Source organism: Pyrus communis, chromosome 1 (assembly GCF_963583255.1).
Source record: "Pyrus communis chromosome 1, drPyrComm1.1, whole genome shotgun sequence".
NCBI classification, from domain to species: Eukaryota; Viridiplantae; Streptophyta; class Magnoliopsida; order Rosales; family Rosaceae; genus Pyrus; species Pyrus communis.
The window spans coordinates 22692304-22705170 of record NC_084803.1 but is presented as its reverse complement, the minus strand read 5'-3'; the positions used below and the strand labels follow the sequence as shown (position 1 = coordinate 22705170).

Genomic DNA, 12867 nt, shown 5'->3' with positions numbered 1-12867 from the left:
ATGAGTGTTGAACTATCTATTGATACATGATTCGAGAACTGGACAACTTTTGAATTGTTTGGTCCATGTGTACATTTATCATTGAAACTACATATATGGTCAAATTGGTTCAAATTTTTTTATGTAAATTTTAACTAGTAGTAGAGAAATCAAGAACCAATTAGTTCAAGTCTACTGATTTCATTATGATCTGCTGCAGTTTCACTGAAAACCTTGAATTTGGCAAGTGTTCCAATTCTTATTGGTGGCAGTAACTTTAAGAAGCGGGAACTTGAGATCAAGATGTTGCTCACACTCAATGAATTTGATACTGCAATCAACAATCCACAACCCTCATTACTAACTGATAACAGTTCATACAACATAGCCTCAGAGGCGGTGGAAATCAAATAATTGGCATCGTCAATCTTGGAGGCTGGCATCGCATATCATGTTAGAGGAGGTACCAAACAATATGAATTTGCTTTGATTACTTCAAGGCTATTGAGGAGAGATTCCAGGAACCACATATAGCTGAAATTGAGCATCATGACACTCTTGACAACATACAAGTGTGAGGGGTAATGGCTTTTAGATGCTGCCGAGAAACTCGACTGATTGGATGTGCATATGTTGGAGACACAATTAGTGTTTACTGACAATCCCAACGCATAATCAACAGCACGATCATGCATTATTACAAGAAGATAAACAAAGCAAATTTGAGTCGCTCTACACGGTAGGAAGTCCGCACTACTGCCAAGCCCGCTTGTTCTCAAACGTTGCCTTGTGCTCACTAGGTTCTGAGCGGCCAAAAACAAAGTGCGAGTGGATCAGTCATTTATCTAGTCAAAATCATTTGAACATATTAATCTCCCTTTTAGAAACCATATACAGTTTTTTTGAGAAAATGTACGATATTCATTAACGATAGAAATACATGCAATCAATGAGGATAGGTTGCATACAATGGGCCTCGATAAAACCTTGCCAGGAATTTCAACTTGATCAAAAGGAAAAAGAATGTCCCGCACCAAACAAACCAGGAATTACTACCCTCAAAGAGAAGATCCACAATTACATCAAGAGGTTCTTTAAACCAAATAATAGAATTATCACAACTTAGACTCATTCGTGCTAATCTATGCACCACTTTATTTGTCTCCCTACCGCTAAAACCAACTTTCCATTGGGGCAACGCCTGAATCATCGAGTGAGTATCATTTAGAATATTTTCGAACGGCGAGTGATCCTGTTGACCATTATGTTGAAGAGCTACCATCACAAGTAACGCATCCCCTTCGAAAACCAAGGCTTGTAATTGCTTCTCCATGACCAACCATATATAGTTTAAAACTACATACTAGTATCTACTATAATATATAATCAAACGAAATCTGATTCAAAATCATCAAATCAGAAATCATACGAGACCAACCAATAATAATACTAGTATTTACTTGTAATTAACAAGAAATCCCGGTGCATCTCCTCTGACAGATGGTAAGTAATTTCTTTTCCTTCAATTTGGAAGCCAAGAAAACATGTGATCTCCAACTATGTACTTATAATCCTGTGAACATAATTAAAATTTAAAGCAAGTAGTGAAAGCCAACAGAGAAGTCAATGGAATTTGAGAAAATGGAAACCACCAAATTTACAAATCAACCAAATGACACCGAAAAAATATACAAAACCCCCCTAATTTTACGAAATACAATCAAATCAATAATACCCAGACGACTAAATAAGAAAGGGGGAAAGCAATAAAACCTAGACGACTTAAATATTATGTAGAGGCGGAAGGAATAAGGGTGAAAGCAAACATACCCAACTGCAATCCAAAGATTTGGTCGGAAAAGCTTTGCCAAACCCCTACAACTCGTCGGAAAACGAAGTCGTTAAGGTTTCGTTGGAATCAACACAAAAATCGAGATAAAAATTCACATGTAATTGTTCTACATGTACCTTTGTTCAATAGAAATCGTTTGGTGGTGATCTCCAGCCACGTTGTACCTAAATTCAACAGAAATTAGTCTGAAAAACCAGAGTGAGTTGCAATGAGAGAGGAAGTTAGGAGAGTGAAGAAGGAGAAAGAAAGGAAAAGGAAAAGGGAAGGGAACAGAACAAAATGAAACATATTACCAAAGGGCATTTTAGTTATGTAGCTGTACAATTTTTAAAAAAAAAAAAAAAAACACTGAAACAGGGGCAAAACAGTTAAAACACTATCGGTGAACAATGTTTTTTGCTGGGTTTTAGTATATAGTAATTCACTAGGAAGTGGTGCCCTTGCGTTACTGTGGGATAAGAAAGTTGGTAGGTAATAACAACTAAAAAATTAATAAAAATAGATTTTGCATAATTTCTAAGTTTTTGAGTTTTGACTAACGTTATATTAATTTATACAAACAAATGCATTGAGAAATAAAGAGTAAGTGAAATTGGATACATACCTGGGTAGAGAATTTGGATAACGTGTATTCATTGTCTTAGTTTGAAAAGAAGACAATTTGTATATATATTAGTAATAGCTAATTCCCCTAAAGAGAAAGCTTAGTAAAAATTGAAATTAAATGTAAAATGTCAATAAAACAAAATTAATAAAGTAATAATTAATTTTACATACCTTTGAATGTTTGTGTCGTCATTGCTTGAACACGTAATTGTCAACGTTGTAAGTTCGTTGCTGAGTTAGCAATTTTTTTTTTCGTTTCCTAAAATTGTAAAACAAAGTGTTAAAAATAAACGTTTTATGGCAGTTCATAAATAATATGTAATAGTTAGTTGACATGGATGGAAAAATGGAGTCATATGTAGGATGAAAGAGTAACAACTAAATTTGTACAAATAAAAAACAATTTGTAATCCATTACCATGCATCATTATCTATTTTATGCTAAATATAAAAGATAAGGTCTATTACTATGAGTGAAGCTAGTGTTTTTGGTATGGGTGTTTTTAACTGTAAAGAATTGAGAAACTGAGATTAAGAGGAATTCTGATCAAAGAATTGAGAATTAATAGGACTTGGATTGTGACATCCCACATCATCCAGGGAAGTGATCCTTATATGTATATTCTCATCCCTACCTAGCACGAGGCTTTTTGAGAGCTCACTGGCTTCGGGTTCCGTAGGAACTCCGAAGTTAAGCGAGAAGGGGGCTAGAGCAATCCCATGATGGGTGACCCACTGGGAAGTTGCTCGTGAGTTCCCAAAAACAAAACCGTGAGGGCGTGGTTGGGGCCCAAAGCGGACAATATCGTGCTACGGTGGTGGAGCGGGCCCGAGAAGTGATCTGCCCCAGGCCGAGATGTGACATTTGGTATCAGAGCCTAACCCTGGTCGTGGTGTGCCGACGAGGACGTCGGGCCCCTAAGGGGGGTGGATTGTGACATCCCACATCATCCAGGGGAGTGATCCTTATATGTATATTCCTATCCCTACCTAGCACGAGGCCTTTTGGGAGCTCACTGGCTTCGGGTTCCGTAGGAACTCCAAAGTTAAGCGAGAAGGGGGCTAGAGCAATCCCATGATGGGTGACCCACTGGGAAGTTTCTCGTGAGTTCCCAAAAACAAAACCGTGAGGGCGTAGTTGGGGCCCAAAGCGGACAATATCGTGCTACGGTGGTGGAGCGGGTCAGGGAAGTGATCCGCCCCGGGCCGGGATGTGACATGGATCCCATCTTTTCTTCTAGTTTATTACTATTTGGTATGTATATAATGAAAGAGTTATCTTGTTGCCAAGTTTGAATTTCACCAATCATAGGTTTAAGACACTTTGGACAATTGTTCTGTTACAGCATACAACTATTCTCATGGAAAAAACACAATTGAATCAAATTATAATTGTACAATGATAGTTAGGATGTTGTATGATAGTTTAGCAGCATATCAATTTTTTTTGCAATAAGACAATAGCACTTATCAACTTATACAAATTTGAACTTCATTTGGGCTTCCAAAAAAGTGAACGATCAATAATATAAAAAAAATCTATGCAACCACAGAAGCAAAATTTATTTTGCAAATAAGTTGTCCTATGAACACTGAGTGCAAACTGCAAAAATCAACATTATCCACAATGTTTATTTTGAATGAAACACAATTTAAGAGAAAAAAAAAAAAGAAAAGAAAAAAAACTAATCAATTAATTTTTGTTAACAACACATCTGATTTATAACACATAAAGTGATGGCTGGATTATAAAAAAAACCTAATTAATAGGTCACATGCATTTAACAAATACATATGTTTAAAAATATATATCCATTAACTGAAAGAAAAATTATTATCACAATAGAAAACTGCAATGTTACCCTGTAATATTCACAGTAAACCAAACATTCAACTTTTCTGGTATCAGAGTATATAACTATAAACTTATAAGCTGAGTTCGTAAAAAACCGTTTGATATATAATTTAGACCACGATATTCAGTGTTACTAAAAACGATACCACAATACACCATCTAAATTCCATATACAATTTAGACCCACATCATTCACAGCAATGAGATAGTTGACGAAGAAAAAAACAGAAATATAATCTTTCACAGAATATTAGCATAGTGAAAAGCACTTACAAACACACTCAATTGTTGATAAACTTGACAGCTAAAATTTCGACGGGAACTCTGATGCAACAAATTTTTTTTCAAACCAAAATTAATCTGCAGATGATTTCAAACACAAAAATAATTAGTTTTCAAACAAAGATAAGACGAACTTAAAATATTTGCTGGCCAATTTGCATAAGAGGAGAACAAAAATGAAGCTTTTATCAACATGACTGTCAAATTTATACACATTAGCGTAAATCTAATTTAAACACTTAACACATAGGATTTATAAAAGTAAAAAAGAAACAAACTGTAAGTCTAATTATAACAAATAACAGTGTAAATGTTAGCAAAATAACTTGTCACATAAATTAACTAACACTGGTAAACCACAATATTAATCCACCTTGAAGAGAGAAAATTGAAAAAAAGAAAAAGATAAAAAAGAAACCAAAACTTTAACCATCACATATAACAAACAGATTAACGAATGCACAAAAAGCGAACAAATTGAGTCAAACTGAAAAGAAAAAGTAAATTCAAACAATTGGAAAACATACAGATGAAGCAAAACATGTAGAAAAAGTCCAAAAAACTGAGTAAAAACGAAAGAAAAAAATAAATACAAACAACAAAGAAACATATACAAAGAGCAGGTAGAACCATGCACAGAGAAGCAGCAAAAATCCTATACTTATCTTATTCTCCTCAAAACCTACCACATCCTTCTCACTGCTCAAAATCCAAATAACCACTTAAAATTGATAAAATTACAATTAAATTAAACAACAATGCACCAAGCAACATTTAAAAGCAAAATCCAGTAAAGGTAAAGATGAATTGAACAACCTAAATGAATGGAAACATTCATACCTCAATTGAATTTTCAACTTGATTTTCTTGCTTAAAAATCTTAATCTACAAAACCAAATTAGTTTTATCAAACAACATTCAAAAATAAAATCCAGTGAACGCAAACATCAATTGAATAACCTAAATAAGTGGAAGCATTCATACCTCAATTGAATTTGCAGCTTAATTTTGTCGTTTAAAAATTCTGATCTGCAAAGCCAAATCAGTTTTATCAACAATAAACTATCAATTTATGAAAGCAAAGACAACACATAAAAAGAACATTAAACTGGGAACAAAGTCATCATACTTTACTATAGTCTTGTGACAATTTGTCATTTGTAGTTTTTTAATAGAAATTATTATACCATACTTACGATTTCTTCTTGTTCATAGCACTAACTATTTGCACTGTAGAAAATTCTTCATGTGAATAAATTGAGTTTATACACCTGCACTTATATTTTTGTATTCACAGAAGGAAAATTTAAAACCAAAAGAGTAGAGTTTCTTAGTTCATAATTTTCTTGCACCATACAGAAATAAAATAAAATAAATTCAGAAAACGCAATCTCAAATACCAATCATACCATACACAAAAGCCAAACAAATACATGACAGCCAATAATAAAATGAAATGGAGAACTCATTAACCTATTTATTAACAATTTTCTTATGTAGATTGCCAACTGTCCATTCTTAATTATCAAATTCATTAAAACCATTCAATCTCTTATATGCGACGGTAGCCCTCGCACCCCAAAACGACAAACCAAAAATTTATCAATGTCTTAAACCTTTCAAAGACTTCACAAACATACATAAAAATACATACACTGAATCATTTTTTGTATCTATACACCAATAATTTGACATTCGATACGGAAAACAAATCTATAATCCAGGCTTTAAATACATTATAAACTCAATTAATACAAACAAACAAAGAGCATCACATCAAACAATTTCATCAAGTCCAGAAATCTGATTGCCTCATCACTTCACAAAACAATATATTTGAAAACAGATTGAAACAAAGCACCACTAAACTGCTATTTCCTCAAAATGAAAAGAAAACCAACTTATCCAGTTACACCTAGGATCCAAACACATAAACAGAACCCTCTAAATTAAAAAATGTTCTCATTTTTCCTGTATTTATATTTATCAAATCATCCATTTTTTTAGCTTTTTGAATAACATATAAAGCCATGGTCCTGAAGCTATGAAATGAAGCTAACACAACTTCCACCACACTGACAAACACATTGGACCAACTACTGTCCTAGGCATATCCATTCCTCGCTAATCTTTGCGCTTTTAAGCAAAAATAAAAAATAAAATAAAAAAAAAATTCGGTTCACCCATATAAAAACGGAAACAGTCAAAGTAAATTCAAAAATTAATCATGGCTATCCGTATCTATTCCTCACAAAACTAAGGGCTTTTAATTAAAACACTAAAAAAAATAAAAATAAAAAAATTGTTCACCCACAGCAAAAAACGTAAATATCAAGGCAAAGCCCAAAAACTAATCATGTCCATTCCTTTTTTTTTTTTTTTTTTAATTTTGAGGGACAAATCGTGGTATTTTCAGGCAAAAATTGAACCACAAACAATCAAAAAACCCTAATAAAATATAAATTTAAGAGCAAAGAGATAAATTATATACCTCACCTAAAAAGGGCTTGCAAAGTCGTAGTAAAACCCTAAAATTGGAAGACCAAAGTTCCCTGCAACCAAAAAACGAAATCAGACGAAAGAACCAGATGCAAAACACGAAAAAATAAAGAAAACATTGAGCAAAATAGATGAAGAGCCAAACTTTACAACAATCAATTAAAGGTCGCAGTAATACCCTAAAATTGGAAGACCAAAGTTTCCTGCAACCAAAAAACGAAATCAGAGGAAAGAACCAAATGCAAAACACGAAGAAATAAAGAAATCGTTGAGCAAAATAGGTGAAGAGCCAAACTTTACAACAATCAATTAAAAAAATTTCTTCCTAATAAAAAAGAAAATAAAATAACGCATGAACAAACGCACCTAAAGCAGAGTGACGGGTTCGTGGAAAACAGCGACAAAAACAGGCGAAACACTCTTCCACACGGTCCGATCAGAATCAAAACCGAAAGACAGACGGAGAAATAGAGAGAAACGGGAAGACAGAAGAAAAGAAGAGTAACACTACGTCTTCAGCGAAGAAATTTAAAAATCACGGAAATTGAGATCGGATTTTATTTTCTAAAATTTGTAAATTTTTTTGTTTGGTTAACCTAAAATAGCAATAGAATTGAATACAGAATTTGTTATTTTTAAACTCTCAATCATAGAAATTGAGAAATGACATCTATTTACATGAAATTTGAACTCAGGATTTGGAGGTCCCAAATTCCAAGTGTTTTTTTTCTACGCGGAAATTCTAAATCTCTATGTTTATGAATCCAAACAATGAAATTGGTGTCTGTTAATTTATAAATTCTGATTTTTATCAAAATTCTATTTTTATTACCTTCATCCAAACATAGTGTAAAAAGTGGAAGATGCTCCTAGAAAATACAACACGGACGGAACAAAAATGAGAGTGACAAAATGGCCAATTCACCAGCCAACCCCACTAAAGCCCAAAAAACATGAAGAGAATATGGGGAAGAACCGGGTGGGCACTGTTAATGAACAATAGTCATCCACCGGGTTTTTTTTTTTTTTTTTTTGAAGACAGAATTATATATCAACCGGCAAAGATGCCAAAGGGTTACAAGAAGGCCTACAAGGAGGTAAACAACCAATACAGCAAGAGGGAAGTGCAAGGAGGTAACAAGAACTAAGACGCCGCACCAAGTGCTACCGCGTCCCTTCTCACACTACCAACACAATTAATGCAGACAGGAAGTCCGTCATTACACAAAACATGAATAAGGGAGGATGGGGGTCTATCGACCCACGTAAAATCACATGCTTCCTTACAACGCCGCGAAGCTACCAGGTTTTAGTATAGATAAAATATCACTAAAATATGCTAACAAAGTTGCCATTTTTGTTCCAGAGCGAACCAAGTTATATAAATAGCTCAAAACAACTCAAATTTTTTAATTGAGCTTGGCTCGTATAAGAAGCAAGCCAAACTTAGTTTCATAGCTTGCACAAAATAAAATAAATAAATTACACAAGAAAAAAGCTTAAATAAAGTGATATTCAGTTTATTCACCTTGTTGTGAATTTTCTAGTGTGAAGAAATCATTCTCGCCAAATTTTATTGAGTCTCTTGAAGATGATTATTTTTTGAATTTGACTTTTTAATATAGAATTTTAGTGGTTTTACAGCTTATCTTAGGGATGCTTTTGTCATTACGCAATAGCTTAACTAACTCTAACATTTCTAACCCTGACATCTCAGCGGGCATGGGACTCGACTCAATAAGTTAATATAAAAAGAAGCATGATTTTAAAGGAAGATGATAGTGCTACTACCAGTGTGGTCCTCGCATATCAAAGAATACTGAGTAAAACGTTGAACTTATTTTCAGAGTTAATTAATTTGCTTCTAAGAAATCATTCTGTTTTTATTTCCAATAGAACAAGCGCCACAAAAAAAATTAGAATTCACTCACACACCTTGAACACATTCTTCATCTATCAACTATAACATGACTAAATTAAAACAACTGCCGCAATGCGCATGAACGATTCTAGCAAATCTCTTCCAATTCCCTCATCACATGATGGATGGCTACGAAGGTTCAAGCAACTCCAATTTTCTGTCCATGCATTGTTCAATACGGAGAATTCAAGGTGTTTGCCACGTCAATGACAAAGCGGTACTTAACATCAGCCTTGGCAACTCTTTCAAAGGCGGTGTGGACGTAATCCATAGGAATAACTTCGACGTCCGCTGTGATATTATGCTTTGCTGCAAAATCTATCATCTCTTGTGTCTCCTTCATTCCCCCAATCGCACTACCAGCAATAAGCTTCCTCCCTATTAGAGATTTATAGAGTTTCAATCAATCTTAAAGCAAAAAATGTAGGCAGAACTAGCCGCTAGGGAAAAAAATGAACTTACCCAAGATTAACGGGAAAACTGGTAGTTCGGGAGGTTGGATTGGAGCACCCACCAGAATTAGTTTTCCATTGGTCTTCAACAACTCAGTCAATGGCAAGAGAGGGTGAGGGGCCGAAACTGTATCGATGATACCGTCCATTGTACCCATGGCAACCTAATTGCATGTAATCACATCTAAGTATGTAATAAACACAAACTTCAAATGAAAAGGTCACAACGAGAAAAAAAATTTTGCTCAACAGTTTGACGTGTTACGTTGTTGGACTTTAATTAGATACTGTTAATCAAATTAGTGAATTCTTGTTACAAAGATCTCACTGGTGCAGGTCCACAACCGCCTTATTTGGACTTTGTTATCAAATGTTCATTTAACCCAAAAAGGAAGTGAATTCTGCTGGTTTAATGGAAAATGTCAAATGTTATAAATATACCTGCAATTGCTCCTGGTCATGACTAATCAGAAATTCATCAACACCAAGTTGTTCCACTGCTTCCTTCTTCTTATTCGGGGAAGTACTGATTACAGTCACTTTTGCTCCTACAGCTTTTGCAAACTTCACTGCCATATGGCCAAGGCCACCAAGTCCAACAACACCCAAGTGCTTACCAGGATCCATAAGTCCAAAGTATCTCATTGGACTGTACACTGTGATCCCAGCACACAGCATAGGTGCAGCACCTTGTAACAACAAGTTATCTGGGATTTGGACAGCAAAGTGTTCATCGACTACTAGTTTGTCTGAGTATCCACCAAATGTTCTTGATCCGTCTTCGTGGTGTTTGTTGTATGTCCACACCATTTTGGGGCAGTAATTTTCTAAGTCCTGCGTGCAGTTATTGCATGAGCGACATGAACCCACCATGCACCCAACTCCAGCAATGTCTCCTACTTTGAATTTTGTGACATTGCACCCAACCTTTGTCACTTCGCCTACAATCTCATGACTACAAAAAAAATTTATGACGTAAAAACTGACAACCAAAAAAGAATTACTCAAAATCAGCTTAATTATTAGAGATAATACATTGAGTAAGGGAAGTAGGTACGTACCCTGGGACGATGGGATAGATTGTCATTCCAACTTCGTCCTTAGCAAGGTGAAGGTCGGAGTGGCAAATGCCACAATAGAGTATCTTGATGCGGATATCATTATTACCAGTGGCTCTGCAAGTAAAAAGAAACACACATAACACCAACTTGTTACTACTGATGAAACCTGTATCTTACTTATACATCAATAACTTATATCTTACTTATACATCAATAACTTAGAGTCGCTAAATTTGTCACCAAATGATTTGTGACTACATATTCCATAAATGAACGGTAGAGATGAAAAACTACGATATTGTTTGTTGAATAAAATTTGATCATCAATGTAGCGCTGATACGAAGAAATAATTGAGTACCTCCTAGTGAAGTGGAACGGAGAGAGAACCCCCGAGGAATCTCTAGCGGCCCATCCATAGGCTTTCACTACTTCCTCTTCTGCAACTGATATTTCTTGAGACATTTTGCATTCAAGATATTGTATATCTGTGTTTGATAGCTAATTTCAAAAGAGATCGAGTGATTGAAAATATTGACATCGCAAAGAGTCTGTTCTGTTTAATTGCGTTGAGGGTTTGTTGTGCATTTTGTTGGGGGTTTACGTACATATATATACTATATGGTTGGGTAACATGCAAGAAATGTAAGAGTACGACCAAATACATCTTTCTGAAATTGTTAAGAGTCATCAGTGACGGATAATTCACGTTCGTGGACATTTCTAAAATCTCCCTCGCCGATTCACCCTTCCCCAAGCCAAAGAATAAACAACATTGACCAAATCAATTGGACGACTCTTTTTCTGGTTAGTATATGATATACAGCACGTTTTTTATGGTGAGAAAAGTTACACACTCATGGAGATATTTTCCAAGTGCGTACATGCAGTGGCTGATCCAAGATAATATTAGGGGGGTAAGTAAGAATAGCGAGCGCATTGCGCAATTTTTTTATACCAGAAATAGCATGCATATCATCATTTCATCGAGTTTTGGTAGACCTGAAGTCATTTGGAAAGACATAATGCACACCTGTTAATGCTTCATTTGCGAAGGTAACTAACATATTCCAAGGCTGCTCCCATATGGATGCTTAACAAAGAAACACACTTATCTTAAACACACTAATAATGTTTGATATCATTGCATCCCATTAATATGTTTGTCCAAAAATGATGATGCTTTGTCATTCACTGAGGTCACTATTTTATTCACTCTTCTTCCAGACATTTTATCAAACAGTTGGAGGGCATGTATCTAATCTTCGAAAGGGCAGCACCCAAGGTATTCATGAACATTCACCGAAGTTCGGAGGGTCAGCATCCAAGGTATCTATAGACGTTCACCGAAGGTTGGGGAGTCAGCTGACCCCCTGCCCCTCAATGCATCCGCCACTGCGTACATGTCATAATATAGGTTGAAAATTTTCTCCAATCACATAAAAAAGGGTGGAATTAAATTCGCTTTGCCTTATTTAGATTTTACCAATTAAATTTCACTAAATTAATATAGGATTAAGTTCAGATAACTATGCAATCTTTATGAGTAATTTCAAATTGGTCCTAACCTTTTAAAACATTCTAAATAATTACATAAAGTTTTGAAAAATGGATATCTGTTAGATTCTCTAGTGTTAAGTGATGTCATGAACAAATATGAACATATGTTTCAACTCTCAAGTCATTTATTGAGCTTTTAGTCTCCAAATCAACCCATTTTAGCTAAGCAAATTACTCTCAAGTCATTTATGGAGCTTTCAGTCTTCAAATCAACCCATTTTAGCTAAGCAAATTTACGGTTTAATTTGGCTAAAAGGGGTCAATTTGGGCGATTAGAGCTCCAAAGGCGATGATTAGTGAAAACCAACTTTAGTATTTATCCAACTCATCATTTAATGCTAGTAACATCATTACTTAATGTTGGTAAATGTGGGACCAAGATTTTCCAAGGCTGAAGTAAGGCATATCAGAATACGAATACCACAGAAATCCAGTCATGAACTCAATAGCTTCTGCTGCGGAGCTGCACAGATGGAGTGATTGAAAATATTGAAATCACAAAGAGTTTGTTCTGTTTAATTGCGTTGAGGGTTTGTTGTGTATTTTGTTGGGGGTTTACGTACATATGTATAGTACTATATGGTTGGGTAACATGTAAGAAATGTCAGAGTCGACCAACTACATCTTTCTGAAATTGTTAGCTAGAGTCATCAGAGGCGGATAAGTCAGGTTTGTGGACATTTCTAAAATCTCCCTCGCCTATTCACCCTTCCCCAAGGCAAAAGAATAAAGAACATTGACCAAACCAATTGGACGACTCTTTTTCTGGTTAGTATATGATATATAGCACGTTTTAGATGGC

The 12867-nt window shown here is 35.0% G+C and overlaps 1 protein-coding gene and 1 long non-coding RNA gene across 2 annotated transcripts; both read right to left on the bottom strand.

Moving 5' to 3' along the window:
* Positions 1–1005: 1005 nt before the first annotated feature.
* Positions 1006–7595, bottom strand: LOC137713197 (uncharacterized). The gene is made up of 10 exons (XR_011065286.1): positions 7440–7595; positions 7252–7276; positions 7066–7126; positions 5559–5603; positions 5415–5459; positions 4566–4652; positions 2609–2696; positions 1948–2470; positions 1810–1854; positions 1006–1552 (listed from the first exon to the last, which is right to left on the bottom strand). It is a non-coding gene; the product is annotated as an uncharacterized lncRNA (long non-coding RNA).
* Positions 7596–8940: 1345 nt separating this feature from the next.
* Positions 8941–11070, bottom strand: LOC137711574 (probable mannitol dehydrogenase). Its single transcript, XM_068450829.1, has 5 exons — positions 10867–11070; positions 10508–10621; positions 9888–10401; positions 9457–9610; positions 8941–9372 (listed from the first exon to the last, which is right to left on the bottom strand). The coding sequence occupies exons 1-5, from the start codon at positions 10968–10970 to the stop codon at positions 9167–9169; spliced, it is 1092 nt and encodes a 363-aa protein (XP_068306930.1). The 5' UTR covers positions 10971–11070; the 3' UTR covers positions 8941–9166.
* Positions 11071–12867: the final 1797 nt, after the last annotated feature.